Raw genomic sequence first — 19,076 nt, forward strand, 5'->3', positions numbered from 1 at the left:
CATTACCTGTGCATCGTTGGGCTTTGTTGTCTCATTACATGAAACTCAGGTTCCATTTTTTTGTCTGGAAAATTACTCAGGACTCTGGTTGGGCATCCCCTGCAGGGAAAAAAGCCTTCGCGAACCCCACCACTGTCCTAAATATCCTTCGTCTGCCCTCTCACAGTGCTTTATGAGTTCTTTTTTTTTTTTTTTTTTACTTTTCATTTTATATTTAAGTGATCTGTTTATCTGTGCATTTCTCACATTAACAATCTAAGCTGGGAGAGGCTAGATTAGATCATAGTTATCCTTGTATCCCTAGTGCTTAGGTCAACACCTAGCATAGAACATTATTTACTTATTTAAATGAATTGACTTGACTTTTTCTGGTTGGTTTTGTGCTGAGGCCCTGTCACTAAACTAGGTCCTTTATCTCAGAAGTTGAAGGTTCCCCTAGAGCCAGCTGCAAAGTTCCCAAAGCTCTAAGCGCACCACAGCCCATGACCTGCAGAGTAGGCTGCCCCGAGTCCATGTCCCAAAACACAAAGTCCAAGGGTTGGATCAGGAGCAGAAGAAGAGGAATGGAAGTGACACCATCCAGATGCTTGTTCCTATTATTTCTCTTCACGTGCATGCTGTCCCCAGATGTTGCTGCAGAAATTCAAGAATCCTCAGGTAAACAAAGAAAAGCAAAAGGCACTTGGGTGTCCATAGGGCGGAAGTGTTGTTAGGGGAAGGAAAGGGAACAGGGTCATGCTCTGAGTACTTTTCCTCCAAACCTGGAATATTCCCCCCAGGAAATGGCTGTGTTGCCTGGTGGAAAAGAGAGAAGTCTGTCATTATCCTTCAGAGAGTGGTCACAAGGTGGGGTCGCCATCCATATGTTGGCAAAAAAAACAAAAATAAATGAAGCTTTGGAATAATCATTGTACCCCTTGAGTTCCTTGCCTTGGTGTGGAGAGAAACAGTCTAGATGCCCCTATTACTTAGAGCTGCTACTTCTCATAGGGTGTCATCACCCACCTTCTGCTTCTCTCTCTCTCTCTCTCTCTCTCCTATGTCTAGATGGTTCCAGTGCCCCCCAGGAGCCTGTGCGGCTCACGGGTGTCCCAGCTGCCATGGAATTCATTGCTGCTGCTGAGGTGGCTGTCATAGGCTTCTTCCAGGTTTGTCAGATACCCTGCTTGTTATGCCCCCAGAGCAGCAGGAATACTGGGAGCCATGACCGCTATGAGCAGACCAGGCGGCACTACCTTAGAAGCCAATGGGCTCAGAGTTAGCTTTCAGCTTTTTCATTCAGGAACTCCCCATTTTTAGGCATTTCCAGTCTCTGAAATTATGTATTTCTCCAAAGTTCTGAGACTGCTGAGGAGACTCTGGGTCTCCTCATCTATGGGTGCTTTGAAACCTAAGTTGGTATCTGATTGCTGAGTCAGGGGCAGAGTCAACCCAACTTCTATCATCCAGGCAATGTACGAGTCAATAGTGACTTCCGTCTGACTCCTTACCAAATAGCTAGTCTCTCCTTCTTCTATATCGCTGTTTGATATGCACTGTTGAAGAAGGTTGACATTTTATATATTGAAGGTGTTAGCCTCGGTCTTCGAGATTGGCTGCCTGGCTAATGAGAGCAGCCATAAATGAGAAAGCGTCGTTCCAGTATTTTTATATTTCTCTGGAGATAACATCTGGTGATTCTCACAGCTGATCAAGCCCCCTTCTCTCTCATTGCAGACCTCATTGTCAGTTTCCACTCATTAATTCCAACTCATCATCACCCCGTGGATTCTGTGTACACAGCTGGAAATAGCTGTGAGGAGATGTAGGGGGTGGCGGGGGATGGCAATGCAGGGGAGGACGATGCCAAGAAGGGAGCACATTTTTTCAGTGATGAGAGCTCTGAGCTGCAGGCAAAAGCTGCCACCCTCGGAAAGGCAGGGCGGGGTGAGAAAGTGGGACTGGAGGAGTGTGCAATAACTTAAACAGCCACCAGATGTCGTCATTTGATCTGTGAGCAATTGCATTTTAAGGGGAAGTCTGGATTAACAATGGTTCATAGCCTCAATGGACTCCACACCGCCTCTGCTTGACCCGGGATGCAAGGCTAGCCATCTTCTTTTCTCTTTTCCCATTTCCTTCAGACCAGAGAGATGTCAGGGAAGAATATGTTCACTGTTTATTACCTGGAGCTGTTGTGGGCAATGTTGCTGTGACAGCAGGGAAAACGGTATCAGCTTACTATATAAGACTGGACTGCACAGGTGGCTTCCCTGCCCCCTCCTGCAGGCCTGAGGTCCGGAGTTAGAACAACGCGTAAACAGTATCTTTCATGAGCAATACCTCGGGCTTGCACACAGTAGAAAGAGGACTATTCTTTCACACCTTCCACAGATCTTTCTTAACAAAATTTCTAAGCTTCCATATTTATGGTTTATTTTGGGCCCTTTTCACAACATTTTCTTATTTTTGTATTTCTTTTTTGCTTCCACCAATTGTTCCTAAAACATTTGCCTTCACTGGTATATCAGTGACAATGCTGCCCACTTTTGCAGGGCCCTGTGATTTTGAGGCCCCTCTCAGTTACTATTAATAATAAACTGCAAGTTCTATGGTCAGACCAGGCAGGAGTCCCAGGCATAGCCACAATTTTATAGTTATCAGTTAACCCACTAAGCTCAGACTCAAAGTCAAGTCTCTGGTTTCTGGTATGATAAGCTCATTTCAATTCCATGTTCTGTTTCCATATCTCTCTCCTCTAAAATGACCTCTGTCATTTCTCCTTGCTTTTAGGATTTAGAAATTCCAGCAGTGCCCGTATTCCGTGGTGTGGTGAAAAAATTCCAAGACGTCTCATTTGGAATCAGCACTGATTCTGAGGTTCTGGCCCACTACAACATCACTGAGAACACCATTTCTCTCTTTCGTCTGGTAAGTTGGGTGGGTGGCTCAAGCCTTTTCCAGGTTTTTACTTACCTTAGATTGTAAACTCACAAACTTGTGAGACTAGAAAGAAGTCTATGTCTTTAACACTAATGACTATGCCAGCATCAGGGACAATGGTGACAAGGATGATGGCTCAACTCAAGCTTTCCAGACAGATGCTGTCGTGAAATAGAAAGAGGTCTGGACTGAGAGTCAGGAGATGAGATTTGATGCTGACTCAGGCAGGTCACTTAACCTTTCTTAGCCCCAATTCTTTCATCTCTATAAAATAAAATGGTTCAACCATATCACCTCTAAGATCATGTTGAGCTCTAAAATGTATACTTTTATATTTTGGGGAGTTAACTTACATTTGTAAAAATGTATCAAACTGCAAGATATTAACAATGAAAGCAAATTAACTGTATTCTCTTCTCTCATAGAATTTAAAATATAGTAGATTGTAAACATAATACACAAGTATCTACAATACAAAGAGCATCATATAAAGTATTATAAGGGTTCAAATGTTAAAAGCAGTATAGATATTCTGATCAAAAAAAATTATAAAAAAGAAAAGTGAACAGGGATTTAACAAATAGGTAAAATTTAAACAAGGTGAAAGAGTGGTAACAAAAATGTAACTTAGAAAACAATAATCAGGCTAATTCGATTGAATCCCAAGGTACATGTTTTGGGGAAATGAATATAAAACAGAGAAGCTTGATTGGAATCATATTGTGGAGAAATTTGAATACTAGCTTGACGTGTTTTCACTTAATTTGGTTGGCACAGAAAAGGCACTCAGGCCTTTAGATTAGGGGAGTAACATGAACATAAATGTATTTAAGCAATGTTGTTTTAGCATATGGGTAGGATGGATTTCCAGGCAAAAAAAAAATAAGAGTGGAGAAAAATTTAGTTAGGCTGGCAAAACAGATCATGTACAAAGGGCTGTAATAGAGCAGTCACATTAGAAAGTGAAGAAAAGGCAGGGTTTGCAAGGATGAGATATTAAAATCATGGAAGGCAAAGGAGGCCAAGCTTAAAGTCAAGGTACCTAGGAATGGTGAGGGCCTATTCAGAAAGAGGGATTTCTGATGTTGTGGCTAGTTGTTGAGTTTATATTATTGGCAGAGTATCAAAGTAGAGATGACAGAGTCCACTGGAAATGAGAAACTGGGCAAAAGAAAGTTTCAAGATTTCCTTCCCCTTCTCACCTCCATCCTATCTATCTCTTTCGCTTCTCATCCAAACCTCTCCTTACATGCAGTTAATATTCACACTATCGCCGAAACCGGTTTGGCTCAGTGGATAGACTGTCAACCTGCAGACTTAAGGGTTCCCAGATTCGATTCTGGTCAAGGGCATGTACCTTGGTTCCGGACACATCCCCAGTAGGGGGTGTGCAAGAGGCAGCTGATTGATGTTTCTTTCTCATTGATGTTTCTAACTCTCTAACTCCCTCTCTCTTCCTCTCTGTAAAAAATCAATAAAAAATATATTTAAAAAAATATTCACACTATCTCCAACTTTCTTTAAGCTCTTAAATACACTGCTGTCTAGCTTATATCCTGCATCCATTAAAACTGCTTTCGTCAGCACATTTCTGTATATATTTCTAAATCCCATGAACATTTTTTAGGTCTTATTGTCCTCAACATCTCTTCCATGTATGACATGTTGACCACTTTTTTTTTTCTTTAATCTCTCTTTCCTTAACTTCTAGGAGCCTACTTCTCCTGGTCCTCCTCTTCTTATCTTAGTCTCCGTGAGGCCTTCTCTTCCATGCTACTGCCTGACACAATGCTTTTCCCAAGCTAAGTTATATAATCCAAGCATTGTGGGGCACTACTTCAACCACAGAGCCTAAAAGAGTGTCTGCTGTGTATCAGGTGTTCATTAAGTGTTCATTGAGTAAATAAATATGTGTATGAATGAATGTGCAATCCTTAGATAATATAATTCTTCCTCATGTTAGACTATTAAGTGTTTGCTGAGGATTTGGAATGTTTCATCTCTAGCCTGGACCTCTGTTGTAATTCAAATGCTTGCTGGTTGAAGTCCCTCATAAGCACTATAGTCTCAACATGTTCAAAACTGAATTTATCATGTGCACCTGATGAGTCATGTTCTTCCCTCCTAAACTTTTTTTTATTGAATGGCTATGTTCATTTGATCTCTAATTTTTTTTCAAATTGGGCCTCCTCTCTTACTGAACCTATATTCTTTTTCCCTATTTCCACTTCTTTCTTCTGTTTAGACGTTTAGCATCTTTGGCAGAGACAATCCAATAGCTTCTTAATCAATCTCCCTTTACTACTTCATAAGTAATTTCTACATTGGTATCACCATGGTAAATTTAAAAGAGAAATTTGACCATGGCACTCCTTCCTTTAAAACTTTTCAATATTTTCTATTTCTTACAAGGTAAAAATCAAGATATTTAAACCTGTTGTCTTCTATGACATGGCCACTAGTTGCTTTTCTATTCCCTTTTCTAGCACATTCCATCTTGGGTTATACCCGCTCAACACCCAACTATCCTATCTAATAAAGAGCTAATATGCAAATGGCCCTTTTGCCCTCACACCAGGCTGGGGAACCTGAGGTTGTGCCATGGGACCTGAAGCCGTGCCACCTGCCCAGCAAGACTTAATAGGGGACCTGAGACTGCATCCCTCATCCTGCAGAGCTTGATGGGGGCGGGCCCGGCCAGGTCTGGATCTCAGGTGATTTTGAGGTGTGTGCAGGTGAGCAGGGACTTGACTCTGGGTCCTGTGGTGCACCCCAGACTCTGACAGGAGAAAGATTTTCATATACATTTTACTAATTTTCTTTCATCTCTGACACTTTTATTATAGAGAAAGGGCAAATAGCAATATTAAAATATTTCCTCTAATTAATTCCCTTGTAATGTGCACAAATTTTATGCACTGGGCCACTAGTACATAGTATAATGACCCAAGTTCATCGTTTCACATGGCTATTCCTCTGCCTAGAAGGCCACTGCCCCCAAGCACCCCCTTTCACTTAGGCTTACCCAGCTAACTCCTTCTCACATTCCAGTGAATCAGTCAGGCATCTTATCCTTCAGAAAGCCTCCCTGGAATCTCCAAATTGGCCTAACTATCCCCCATGTTAGCATATCTCTATTTTCATTTACCACTTTCTAGTGCAGGTCATATATTTCTGTGTCTGTCTCATCCTTTCCCCTGTTTCTTAAGGGCAGAAACCATGACTTCTAGTCTTCTAGTCTCCAGAAGACACAAAGTGTTTGAGGAACGAACTCGCCTCCATAAGTATGTCTGTGGGTGCATGAGTACCTTCAGCAGCCCTATCCCCACCTGGACAGCAGTTGTAGGTTTGCATTTTCACCATCGTGAAAAAAGATTGAACCAAGCTCTTCTGTGAAAAGCTTTGGTAAGAAAGAGATGGAAGGTTAGGTTAATGCCTTTCATGTTCTCATTGGACCGTTCATAGTAACCCTTCAATAGGAAAATTCTAATCAAAGACAGCTTCATAAAGTATTTCTTTGCCGGTTTGCTATTTTTAGATCTTATGAAGGCCTGATTTTAAAGTCACATGTGAGGGAGAAAAACAAGTGCTGTTACTTCCAAAGTCTATACAGGCTTTACGGTCCCGACTGGGTGAATTAACTCTGCTTACAATTCATTCCTTATAAAGTCTTGATGATGACTTCCCAGAGCTGTTCCCTCTTATTTAGCATGTTTTTTGTTTATCACTAGTGACAGACCTGCTCAGAATGAACTCTTGAGACCTCTGGGAACAGGATTACTTTGTGCCATACCAAAAACAAACACACTGGTCCTTACCCTGCTCCATTTGCCAGGCTGGGAGAGGTTCAACTTGCACCATGCCAGCTTTTAGATAAACATTTTTTTCTTAGTTTACACTTTCAAAGTTGTGTCCATGTTTTAGTAGAATTATTACTCAGGAGTTTGAGATACCAAAAGAGAGAGAGAGAGAGAGAGAGAGAGAGAGGGAGAGAATATCAACCAAAACTAATCTACTTTACAATGGGAAATGCTGAAAATTTTCTGGTACGTACTTTTATATTAGGTTTAAATTTTTACTGTTTGCTTGTGCCTAATTTATGATGGGCACTCTGCTAGATATTTTTCATTGTTCTACCATTCAATTCTCACAAAATTAAATGAAATAATTACTGTTCTCCTTGCATTATCAATAAGGAAATTAATAAAGTTCCATGAGGTTGATTCAGTTGTCCAAAGTCTCACTATAACATGACAGACATCTGATTCATACCGTCTGCTACTGTCTTCAAAGCACACCTTCTGTACGATACTACGGTGACTTTCTAAAGCACTTAATCCTGAAGGAAACTTTTTTTGTTTTGTTTATTTTTATTGATTTCACAGAGGAAGAGTGAAGGAGAGAAAGATTGAAATATCAATGATGAGAGAGAATCAACTGCCTCCGTATAGCCCCCACTGCAGATCGAGCCCACAACCTGGACATGTGCCCTAGATGGGAATTGAACCCGGGACCCTCCAGTCTGCAGGCTGATGCTCTATCCACTGAGCAAAACCAGCTAGGGCAAACACCTTACTCCTTGTTTTTACTCCTAGATTCACCTCATTCAAAAGCCTGCTTTTTTTAAACCACTTTCTCCTAAACAATTTCTCTGTCCCACTGGCACTACTTATCAAACCCCAGGGTTATTTCTTAAGATTTAATCTGGACATTACATACTTTGTCAATACAATTGTAGAATTTAGACATATATTATTTTCAACTGCAAGAACATATATAGAGGTAAATTAAAATAGTGATAAATGAAAACATGATTAAGACTATAATGGTTAACATTACCAGATGCTTGAAATATTGGCGCATAAAAATGAGAGACCAGCAAATGCTATCTGTATTCATGGAATGCATCACTTTCCAGAAATAATACCAGCTGATTAGATAAATATCATCAAGAAAAAAAATATGTAAAACGGGACAATAACAAGTCCTGTGTGATAGCCTGTGAGTGGTGATGTATGGCAGCTTGCCTTGTGTGAGTGTGACTGCAGGGCCTCCACACAGATACGTTACCAGGCAGAGCAAGAGAATTAATCAGCCAGGCACTCAGAGAATATTCAGAAAAGTTGCCTTTATTGCAGAATGCATTAGTGCCATGACTCAGGGGAGTTAGTTTCCAAATTCTGAGGGATGTATAATGAAGCTTTCCATTTATATTCTTAACTAGAGGCCCAGTGCACAAATTTGTGCACTGGGCTGTGGCCCTCAGACCAGACTGCACACTCTCCAATCTGGGATCCCTCAGGGGATGTCCGACTGCTGGTTTAGGCCTGATCCCTGTGGAACACCCCTCTCACAATTTGGGACTGCTGGCTCCCAACCGCTCGCCTGCCTGCCTGCCTGATTGCCCCTAATTGCTTCTGCCTGCCAGCCTAATCACCCCCTAAGCACACCCCTGCCAGCCTGATCAGCACCTAACTGCTCCCTTGCCGGCCCAATTGCCCAAACTGCCCTCCCCTGCCAGCCCAATTGCCCCCAACTGCCCTCCCCTTCTGGCCCAATCACCCACAACTGCCCTCCCCTGCCGGCCATCTCTTGGCGGCCATCTGTGGCCACATGGGGTCGGCCATCTTGTGACCACATGGGGGCAGCCATCTTGTGAACACATGGGATGGCCATCTTGTGAGAGGGCATGATGGTCAATTTGCATATTACCTTTTTATTATATAGGATTCCTTTGTCCCAAAAATATGGATCAGGCTTCCCCCATGAGTTGGGATGGGGGAAGTGAGATTATATCCAGAGGATTGGGGATTGTATATGGTTCATGGTGTATGGTCTCTGTAAAATGGGAGTATTCCAGCAAACGGGTTCTGCAAGGCAGGATGGGCATCACAGATAAGAAAGGAGTTTGATAAGAATGGAGTTTATCGACAAGCAGCAGTATATGTCAGAAGGCAGGTTACTGGCACAGATTCAAGTAGCTAGCCCCCCAAATGTCTAATTTCCCCTTCACTCCCACAGAACTTATTATTGTCCACACAAAGACAGAGTCTTGGTACTAAGATGGAATTTCAGATATTATTTGAACATTCAAGCTGCTATCTATTTTCTCCATCACTTCTATTTTTAAAAAAACATATTAGCCGAACTTTGCTCCGTTGGGATAGTAATGGAAACACAGTAGAGGCATTCTGTTATTCCCTTTACAGTTATTTGTTGGATACTTATGATAAGAAATGCACCTTGCCAAATAATCAGAAGGAGCACTACATAAAAATAAAGTGATAATTAATGCAAGAAGTAATATATGCCAGATAATTAAATGTTTTTCCCAAGAATATATTTATTCAACATAATGTAAGCTATGCAGCTTATAAAAAGAAATGGAGACATGAGGGCATTAGTTTAACAACTGATTTCTCAGTGGAATGCAAGATATTTAATACTATAACTGTAGTATAAACTAAGATGACTTTAATACATTTTATGAAAAACTGGGTTATTAACTAGAGAAATGCACAGCAACTGAAGGGAATATTGCTGAAATACTAATTAACAGAAAAGGAATGATTAAATCTATTGGTATAATACTAGTATAAGCAATATCTAAAACATAAAATAATTCATTTCAAATACTCTTGGGGAAAACCCAAAATTATATTTTAAGGTGGCAATCCTTCTGGTTTACTGTTTCTGTTTTTCTTCTGGTGTCTCTTTACTTGGAGAGAAAAAAATAATTTGATATCTCCAGTAAAATTCTTTCCAAAAACTAGAAAAATACATAAAAGGTATTTTTTTCTTTTTTTCTCTCAACTCTTAGTTCCAGGGTCAGATTTTTCTTTCCAGAACATTATGCAAATAATTTCCTTTACAGAAGGGAGATTTCCTGTTTGGATGTTGTTTCCAAGACCCCTACACATGAATGCTCCAGAGTTTATTAGTTTAAGAAATAATGAAATAATCAAGCATGTTTCCTTAAAAGAAGTGCTACCGACTGGATAGACTTCAGGAGGGTGGTTTGTATTAAAGCTCTTCGCTTCTTAGAGAATGTTATCATTTAATATCTTCCACCTCCAATATACTGTGCTCCTGATGTCCAGAAATACCTAATGTAACTGGCGCTTCCTGTTTTCCCTATTCTGGGAAATGTGAGGGACTGACTGGAAGAGAGAGCCGGAGGGAGGGGCTGCTGGCCCAGAGCACAGCCTGTGTCAGCTCAAGTGCAGGCACCAGATCTCCAAGTTCCTAGAAAAATAGTCAGGAAGTATTTAGACATATTAAGTAGTAAAAAGGACCTGATTATAATAATGATGATGATTTTGATGTTTGTAATTGGCAAACACTTAAGTAGGAAAGACATGCCAGCTGGCAAACCCAGCCTTAAGCAGCAAAGATCTATGCACTCATTTCATTTCTTATTGACTTGGGGAGGAGAGTGGTAGTAAGGTGGGCAAGGACTCCACCTAAGAAGACTTTTTCTCTTGCTTGTATATTTCCACCCCAAGCTTTCTACTCAGAACTTTATGGATTTAAAAGCAATTCAAATATTTTTGGCTTTGATGTTTGTTTGTCAAAATTCTGTTTTGAAATACATTTTCTGCACCTCAGCATTCATTTGATAAACTGAAGTTATAAAAACAGTCCCCTCCCAAAATTAGTAAAGTGATTAATTTTCAATTAATATTAGGTTCGGGTAAGTAAAGAATGCATATCGTAGAATGCAAGCTAGTAATCCCTAAAAGAATAATTAAAAGTCTGTGTAATTTCCAAATCTATAAAGGGAAAGAAGGAATAATACAAAGCACTCATCCAATTCAAAAATAAGCCAGAAATGAATCAAATGAATTTAGAACTGGGAGAGCCAATGGAAAATTAATATTTAATTAAATATAGTAATTACATTACAAAAATAATTCAATTAAATACAGGCTGGATTTTAAAATAAAACTGTGCTTTTTAGAAGGGATACACTATTTTTAAACATAATGACACAGTAATATTAGTAAAATATAAAGAAGATAGAAATATATCATGCAAACATTTCCAAAATAAAGGTGGAATAAGTATATTAATATTAGGCAAAGTAGTCATTGAGACAAGCATCCTTAGAGATAAAGAATGACCTTCATAATGATAAAGTTTCAACTTATCCAGAAAATTTAAGAATTCTAAATTTGCATTAATCTAATGCATCACCTGAGAATATACAGACAAAATAACTGGCAGAATTGTAAGGAAAACAATTAAATCTACAATCATAGATGATTTTAACATTCTTCTCTGATAGAATAAACTGGTTTTTAAAAATCAGTAAGAATAGACATAACTATATAATTCACCATGTGACCACAGGTGCATATACAGAATTGTACACCCAAAAATTGTAGAATATACACAATTTTAAGGACATATATAATATTATAGAGAAATAAATGTAAATCTTAAGCTAGAAATTAATAACAAATAAGTAACCAGAAAATCTTACTTTCAAATTACAAAATACACTTCTAAATAACCAATAGTTTAGAGAAGAAATAAGAACAGAAATTTGAAAACATTTTTATCTGAATGATAAGATAATCTATATGTAACATTTATGGATGCCCTCTAAAGGAGCTGCCTCGTCCTGAAAGCATTTCTGCTCTTCCTCAGATGACATATGGGCCTGTGATTCCCCTGTGATGACACTTGCTACCTTCTGTGGGACATGTCTGTTCACTGTGTATCCCACAGGACAGGGTGTTCTGCAAGGGCAAGGAACATTTCCTATTTATCTTTCTGGTTTTGGAACTGTGTCAGTGTCTGTCACGTGGTAGATATTCCAGAAACATTTGTCAATGAACGAATAAAGACAGAACAGTGACAATTATTGTTTCTGTGTTATGCAGGTGGATAATGAACAACTGATTTTAGGGAGTGAAGACGTTGAAAGCATTGATGACACCAGATTAAGCCGTTTCATTGAGATCAACAGTCTCCGTTTTGTGACAGAGTACAACCCTGTGGTAAACAATAGTGCTAAGGTCCCTGGGGGGGGGGGGGGTGCCCGGGGGAGGCGCCCAGGGGTGTGTGTAAAAAGGGGCGTGGACTTGTCTTCATAGGGGGGGGGGTGTAAAAAGGGGCGTGGGCTTGTCTTCAGAGCAGAGATATTTTCTTTCAGGAGTTCTGTCCTTTGACCAGTAATAGCTGCAATTCATTGAACACCTAGTTGTTCATGTTGTCATCCTTACTACACCTTTCAGATTGAGAGCCTTTTCAAAAAAGAAGCAGAGAAGTTAAATGACCTATCACATGATTAGGAAGGAAGAGAGTCACAATGCAAAGTTAAGATGACTGATTCAAAAATCTCTGAGTTTTGCCACCTGAGAGTGTTCCATGAAGGCAACTCTGATCCCAGCAACACTCTAGACCACACTCCCCAAACAAGATTGCAATCTGTGCTGAAGGTCTATTTTTTCCTCTACCGCATCAGGAACCAATACCTTTGTAAAATGTAATAAAATCAATTAATAGGCAAAAAAAAAAAAAAAAAAAAACTTTTAAAATAAAGTCTACTGGTCACGTATTTGGATGCCACAGTTATGCAAAATTTCTATAAAAATTTTTATGCACTTCTTCCCATTTTTTGCGCCTTCATCCTTGTGGGCCAGTAATTAACAGTTCCAGGTCTGGCACCACATGCATGGACCCAGAACCTCATGGTGGCTCAACTTTCTTTCTGGGCTTATTTTCTCTTAGTGTCACATGCCATATATAGCCTGGGTAGAGGCGTTGGTCAACCTGTCCTGATTATCTTCTGGCTGGCCTTCTAACACTCTACAGCTTTTAGAATTACTTTATATGACCTGACTTTTATTTTCCCTGACAGAGATCATGGAGTAATGGAATACTAATTGCTAGTGATCAACATCAGCTCAGAATTGCTGTGCATTCTCTAATAAACAGTTTTTTATGTGCATGTCATGATTTTTAGAAGTAACACTGCCCTTTCCCACCACATTCTCATTTGATCCCTACATTGATTTTGAGGTAGAAGACAGGGAATTATTATGCCCATTTTATAGAACAAAACATTCAAAATCCAACTGACCTATTCAAGATTACATAGTAAATAGAAAAGGCATAATTAAAGGCAGAAATTATAATTCATGATGCATTAGTTCACATTGTCTATTTCCATTTTACAGGATGGGAAATGGGAGTTCAGAAAAGTGAATTAATTTCCTCAAAGCCATATGCCTAGCAATTTGAGCTTCAGAGACAGCCCTCTGCACTTGCCCCTTCTTTTCTCAAGATCTCCTGTGGTTTTTCCATTGCCCTACAGAGCCTTCAATGGAAAACACCTCTTTTCCTGTTGACTAAATTCCTGCCCCCCTCTCACACCATGTTTGTCTCCATGGAGTGGTGACTCCATTTCCACTTTTGCTAAGATTTCAAACACATGCACCCAAGGAGTGCTGGCAACAATAATTAAAAGGGCATTTTTCTCCTAGACCATCGTCACTTTGACCATTGTGTCTACAATGATTCCAAGATTGCAAGTGGAACCAGAAAATTTGATTTTATGGACCCTGAGTTTAGGGTCCTGGAGTTCTTCAGGCTCACTAAAGCAGGGGCAAAGACTAGCCTTCCTGAGTTCTTATGCCCAGTCCATCTCTTATCTTAGAGAATAATACCTTTTTTAAAAAATAATTTTTACATTAGTAGTGAAGGCAATCCACATCAAGAAGATATTAAATAAGAATTTCTTTAGAGAAGCAAGTTTAACTTTTATTATAACGTCTTCATTTCCCAAAAGTAGTACTTTTCTCACTTAGAGACCTGCCCATACTACATAGCTATTTCTTAGCTGTTCCCAGTGCAGAGGTTTGCATCAGTAGCAACTGGACAGAAACTCACAGCTACGTGTCTGGCCAGCCATGCACTTTTAATGCACATACTCAATCCTTGGCTTCAAGGTGAAAACCGGGTTGTGTCTGTTAGAATTAAACTAATCACTTCTGGTATGTCCAATCCTTCTGCTAAGACTGTGGTACCTTTTAACTCCTTAGTTTTGATTTCTTGACCCTTCCCAAGAATCATCCTCTATGTATGCTCTAGCAGGGTAGATGCATGTTCTAAATTTTAATAGCAGAATCTAATCAAACAAAAGACAATTCTTTAACACCAAGGTTCTCCAATTTAAAATCTAAGAACTGGTTTTAAACTATTGATATAAGGAGAAATTTGGGGCAAAGAACTAATTGGGCCTCCTTTGTCAACATGTTGTCCAAGAGAGCTAGAGAATCTCTATGGAGCAATGTACAGCTTACAGAAAGATCCTACCTAATTGCTCCCCCTCCCACCATCCTGGGATTCTGACCAATGGTTCATTAGCCCCCATACTCTCCCTTCCTGTGTACATGCTGATCTTACAGCATTGCTTTCCAAATTTTAAATGAAGTGGTGGAAAGGAATGGGATTCATTTAAAAATAAAGACACCTGTAGCACTATTTTAGGAAAGTGAAATGAAGGGAGGCAGTGGCCTGGTTTCACCCACTCCTCTCCTCACTCTGGCTCAGGGCTATCTCACCCCCTTCATCACTGACAGCTTCCTGTTGAGTCAGCCAAAAGGGGCCAACACCTTTGATCTCCTGAAAAGCTCATTGTGTTGCTGACCCAAAGTAGACTGATTCAATCACACTGAGAGTTGAACTGGTTCAGATTGGGGTTTTGTAACCAACTGTGTATAAGGCAGTTCATCCTGATGGTTAAGAGCACAGACTCTGGGGTCAGGCAGCTTGGTATTAATCCCAGTCCACTTTAGGTAACTTTGGGAGAGTTTTTGCTTCAATTTTCTCATTTATGAAACTGGGACTTGGAGGATTAAATAAGATGTTATATGTAGAAACCTGAAAACAGTGCCAAATAATAGGCACTCCAAAGAAGGCACTACTACTATGTAGTCAAAGTGACTAGTATAGTACATGGTATATTTGTTGTCTATCCTATCTGATAAAAGAGTAATATGCAAATTGACTGTCACTCCAAGACACAAGATGGCCACTCCCATGTGGTCAAAGATGGATGCTCCCATGTGGACACAAAATGGCCACCACAAGATGGCTACCTGCAGAGGAGGGCAGTTGGGGGAGACCAGGTCTGCAGGGGAGGACAGTTGTGGGGGGAACCTTGGCCTGCAGGGGAGGGCAGTTGGGGGGACCAGGCCTGTAGGGGAGGCAGTTGGAGGTAACCAGGCCTGCAGGAGAGGACAGTTAGGAGTGAACAAACTGGCAGGGGAGGGCAGTTAGGGGTGACCAGGCTGACAGGGAAGGGCAGTTAGGGGCAATTGGGCCAGCCAATGAGCAGTTAGGCATCTATCAGGCTGGCAGGGGAGTGGTCAGGGGGATCAGTCTGGCAGGCAAAAGCAGTTAGAGGCAATCAGGTAGAGGCAGGAAAGCAGTTGTGAGCCAACAGTTCTGGATTGTGAGAGGGATGTCCCACTGCCCTCAAGGGGTCCCAGATTTGAAAGGATGCAGGTTTGGCTGAGGGACACCCCCCATGCACAAATTTTTTGCACTGGGCCTCTAGTTGATACATAATAGATTATCCCAAAACTTGTCAGCCTAATCCAGCAAAAATATATTACACAGTTCCTGTGGGTCAGCAGTTTGGGAGTTGCTAGACTAAGTGCTTTTGATCTGGGTGTCTTGTGCAGTTATAGTCACTGATCAGGGAGGCAATGTCATCTGAAGGTATGACTGGGGCTGGAGGATCTGCTTCCAAGATGGTTCAATCACAAGACTGGCAAATCAGTGCTGGCTGTTAATAAGAGGCCTCAGTCCCTTGCCCTGTGAATCTCTCTAATGTTGGGGCTTGTTTTCCCCAGAGTGAGTAATAGAAGAGAGAGGGAGGGAGAAACTATGATGTCTTTTATGACAACATTGGAAGTCACACTTGATCATTTCTGCAATATGCCATTAGTTACTCCACTCAGCCTTACACAGTGTAGGGGAAAGGGATCAGCACAGTTGCATGAGAACCACAGGGTAAATCTTACTGACAGGCATCTTAAAGGCTAGTTACCATTTGTGTTATGGATTTACAACTCTCATTTATGTTGTAGTTTGCCTAGTCCCTGGGTGGCCAGTAATGGTTTTTTTTCTTTCTCCCTCTCTCTTTCATTCTACTATAACGCATTTCGATTTGCCAGACTGTGATTGGTCTATTTAATAGCATGGTTCAGATTCATCTTCTCCTGATTATGGACAAGGCCTCCCCAGAGTATGAAGAAAGCATGCACAGATACCACAAGGCTGCTAAGCTCTTCCAGGGGAAGGTAAGTCTGCACTGGGAGATACTCTTTTGAAAACTCAACACCAGGACAGTAGAAAAAGACAGATGTGGTTAGGGAAGTGAGATAAATAAGGAAAACTAGTATGGTTAAGAGACAAAATAATAACTGGGACATAATAAATCACATTACTCTGATTTAAAATTAAAGATGTTATATTTTGTACTATTCAAAACCTGTATAATTATATCTTCCATTAGTGCTAATCTATTGCTTTTTTTTTCTATATTGAGAAGTAAAAATAAAAATCATGTATTTATTACAATATTTTTCTCCTTGCCATAATCCCTTATATTTTTAGACCTCAGGGTTTATTTCTCATATCAAATACCTATCATATACTTGGTGCCTAATGAATGTCCAGTACTTGATGCCGAATGGATAATAAATATTTTTTTTCCCTTCCCTACTCTGTGCAATTCTATTTAATATCACTGAAAAGTAAAACTTCAACCCCTTCAAAGTTACTATATTGAACTACATGATCTGTTCAAAGATAAGAGCTGTCTGATGATTAAACAAGCTGACCTGCTGGTGGTTGTTTCTGTAAGACTTTAAGTTTTCAAAGTTATTTAATACTAGGGACCCAGTGCATAAAATTTGTGCACTGGGGAAGAGGTCCCTCAGTTCAGCCTTCCCTCTCACAGGGGGCCCTCAGGGGGTGTCCTACTGATGGCTTAGGCACGGTCCTCTGCGGGAGGCAACCAGGCTGATCAGGGAAAGGCACCAGCCCCATCACCCTGCTGTTGCAGCCACTGCCAGCCACCAGCAGCCGCCCAGGTGTTTTCATCAACATGTTGTGGAAATGCTAAATGCATCCTCTCATTTAATCTCCTCCAACAAACGCCCATTTTGCCCATGAGAGCACTGAGTCTCAAAGAGGCTGAGTACTGTGCTCTGAGTCACACAGCTAAAAAGTACCAGAAGCAAAATTTAAAATTTATTCTCCACTTTTAACCTTTAGGCTCTACTTAGTTAATCACTAAGGTTAACCACTGAAGTATCTTCAAAGGCTGTGTTCTTAAAATTGAATCAAAGGGGTAAAATACCTAAGCAAGGCAAAGCCAGAACAAAGCCATACTGTTTCAATTGAGATGTAAATTGTGATGCACAAACCAGAAATTCAATCAGAGTAAACTGCCACAATTTGAGGTCCTATTTCTCCTCAGGATCTCAAATAGATCTTTCTCTTTAAAACTTCTCCAACTGCAGATACTTTTTATTCTGGTGGACAGTGGTGTGAAGGAAAATGGGAAGGTGATATCCTTTTTCAAACTAAATAAGTCTGAGCTGCCAGCTTTGGCAATTTACCGGACTCTAGATGAGGAGTGGGATACACTGAACGTGGCAGAAGTTTCAATAGAGAGCGTGCAAAACTTTTGTGATGGATTCCTAAAAGGGAAAAGGCTGGTAAGTGACAGACTACCTGGAAGGCAAGTTGAATTTTCTTCCTTTCTATGTCCCTATTATTCCTATTGAATAAAAACTCTTTGGGCTCCACTGAATTTGATTAAGAGCAGAGGTATATGAGGACACAGTAGACAGAGCTCGGATGCTTTTTAGGAGATAGTCATGGAGATAGAACTACAAAAGCATTTTTGGAAAAGGTCTTGCCTATTCAAAAGAGCCGAATTCTGGATTTCACCATTCTGTGTACAATATCAATAGTAAACAAATTCCATTCAGAGAGTTCATAAGAGAAAAATTGCAGATAGATTTAGAAGTTCTGGGGGTGGACTCCAAATCTAAATATCGTGTCTTGGCATTTTTCAGAGTGAAAGTCATGACTCAGAAGAAAAGACTCAAAAGGTGGAACTCTGATTTCTCCCCAATACTTCTGCATACCACCAAGCATCTGCTTCATGCTGAATGAAGAGGGGCAACTCAAACCTCAGGGACACTAAACAACAAAATCATCACCATCACCACCACCACACACACACACAGCTCCATTTTGTTCCTCAAAACCTCATTTATTCTCCATGTCCTTTCTTTTAATTTGCCTATATTCTCTCTCACTACCCATACAATTTTCTCTTATTCATTCATACCATGTAGGCCCAGACGCTGTAGTACCACTATGACACCACTGGGTGGAGGCCGTAAGAGAAATGCATACTGTGGTACCAGCATGAAGAGACATGGCTCAAAGGAAATTGTCTTGATTTGTCATTTAATATTGAATTTGGACACTGCACATGACCTACACACAGCATAGTTTCTTCTCTATAAGAGTTACTTAAGGGTTGAAACTCTACTTTCCTCATAAGTGCCTGTCCCCCTCTCTAACACTGGGCCCAAGAACAAAAGGGTTTTACACACCTTTGAGGAACTGTCTTTTTGCCAGAAGTCAAATGATGTTCCCCAGGTTCTGAACTCAGCAGAAACAGACCATGTAAAACTCTTTGCTTGTTTTGTGTTCCCACTTCCCCATGTAAATCAACAACTGCATAATAAATAAAAGGCAATAATGTTATAGGAAAAGACTGGCATCTCTTTGCAAACCTTTTGTAAATACCCAGCTGCCCAACTAAGCAGTAGGTACCTCACCCTTCGGTGCCTACTGTTTAGTGTCAGGCTATGAGCCACTCCGTGGGTGGGATAGGAGGTAAGTGGAGACCATCCTGCGTGAGGATTAGTATAAATGTGGCCAAATTGCTCAGGCTCAAATCAGGTAACAGGTTGGGGAAGGGGTGCGGGAAGAAGGGGGCACTTGGCCCTGGGGCAGGCTAGTGCTGACTAAGCACGGATTATTGCAGGTGGGGTGTGCAATCCAGCCATGTGGGAGGGAGAGTTTGGCCAAGTGTCTCTGGCTCACAG

At 40.6% G+C, this 19,076-nt stretch overlaps 1 protein-coding gene across 3 annotated transcripts; it reads left to right on the forward strand.

Annotated features, from left to right (window-relative positions):
• The first annotated feature begins 456 nt into the window (after positions 1-456).
• On the forward strand, positions 457-18,779 carry ERP27 (endoplasmic reticulum protein 27). 3 transcript variants are annotated; one of them, XM_084879724.1, is made up of 7 exons: positions 457-657; positions 1,048-1,148; positions 2,773-2,910; positions 11,811-11,927; positions 16,116-16,241; positions 17,469-17,666; positions 18,030-18,779. In XM_084879724.1, exons 1-7 carry the CDS (start codon positions 483-485, stop codon positions 18,075-18,077), a joined length of 903 nt encoding a protein of 300 aa, XP_084735850.1. In that variant the 5' UTR covers positions 457-482; the 3' UTR covers positions 18,078-18,779. The 3 variants fall into 3 exon arrangements, with proteins under 3 accessions (XP_084735850.1, XP_084735851.1, XP_084735852.1); XM_084879725.1 differs by lacking the exon at positions 16,116-16,241; XM_084879726.1 differs by lacking the exon at positions 1,048-1,148 and having other exon boundaries at positions 493-657.
• Positions 18,780-19,076: the final 297 nt, after the last annotated feature.

This window comes from Pipistrellus hanaki (assembly GCF_964339955.1).
Source record: "Pipistrellus hanaki genome assembly, chromosome: 3".
NCBI lineage: Eukaryota > Metazoa > Chordata > Mammalia > Chiroptera > Vespertilionidae > Pipistrellus > Pipistrellus hanaki.

Bases quoted from the DNA above. Each gene is read 5' to 3' on its own strand.
- ERP27 (XM_084879724.1), top strand. From the start codon at position 483: ATGACCTGCAGAGTAGGCTGCCCCGAGTCCATGTCCCAAAACACAAAG. The intron at 1,149-2,772 runs GTTTGTCAGATA...CCTTGCTTTTAG, and splicing joins CTGTCATAGGCTTCTTCCAG to GATTTAGAAATTCCAGCAGT. The intron at 16,242-17,468 runs GTAAGTCTGCAC...CTCCAACTGCAG, and splicing joins CTAAGCTCTTCCAGGGGAAG to ATACTTTTTATTCTGGTGGA.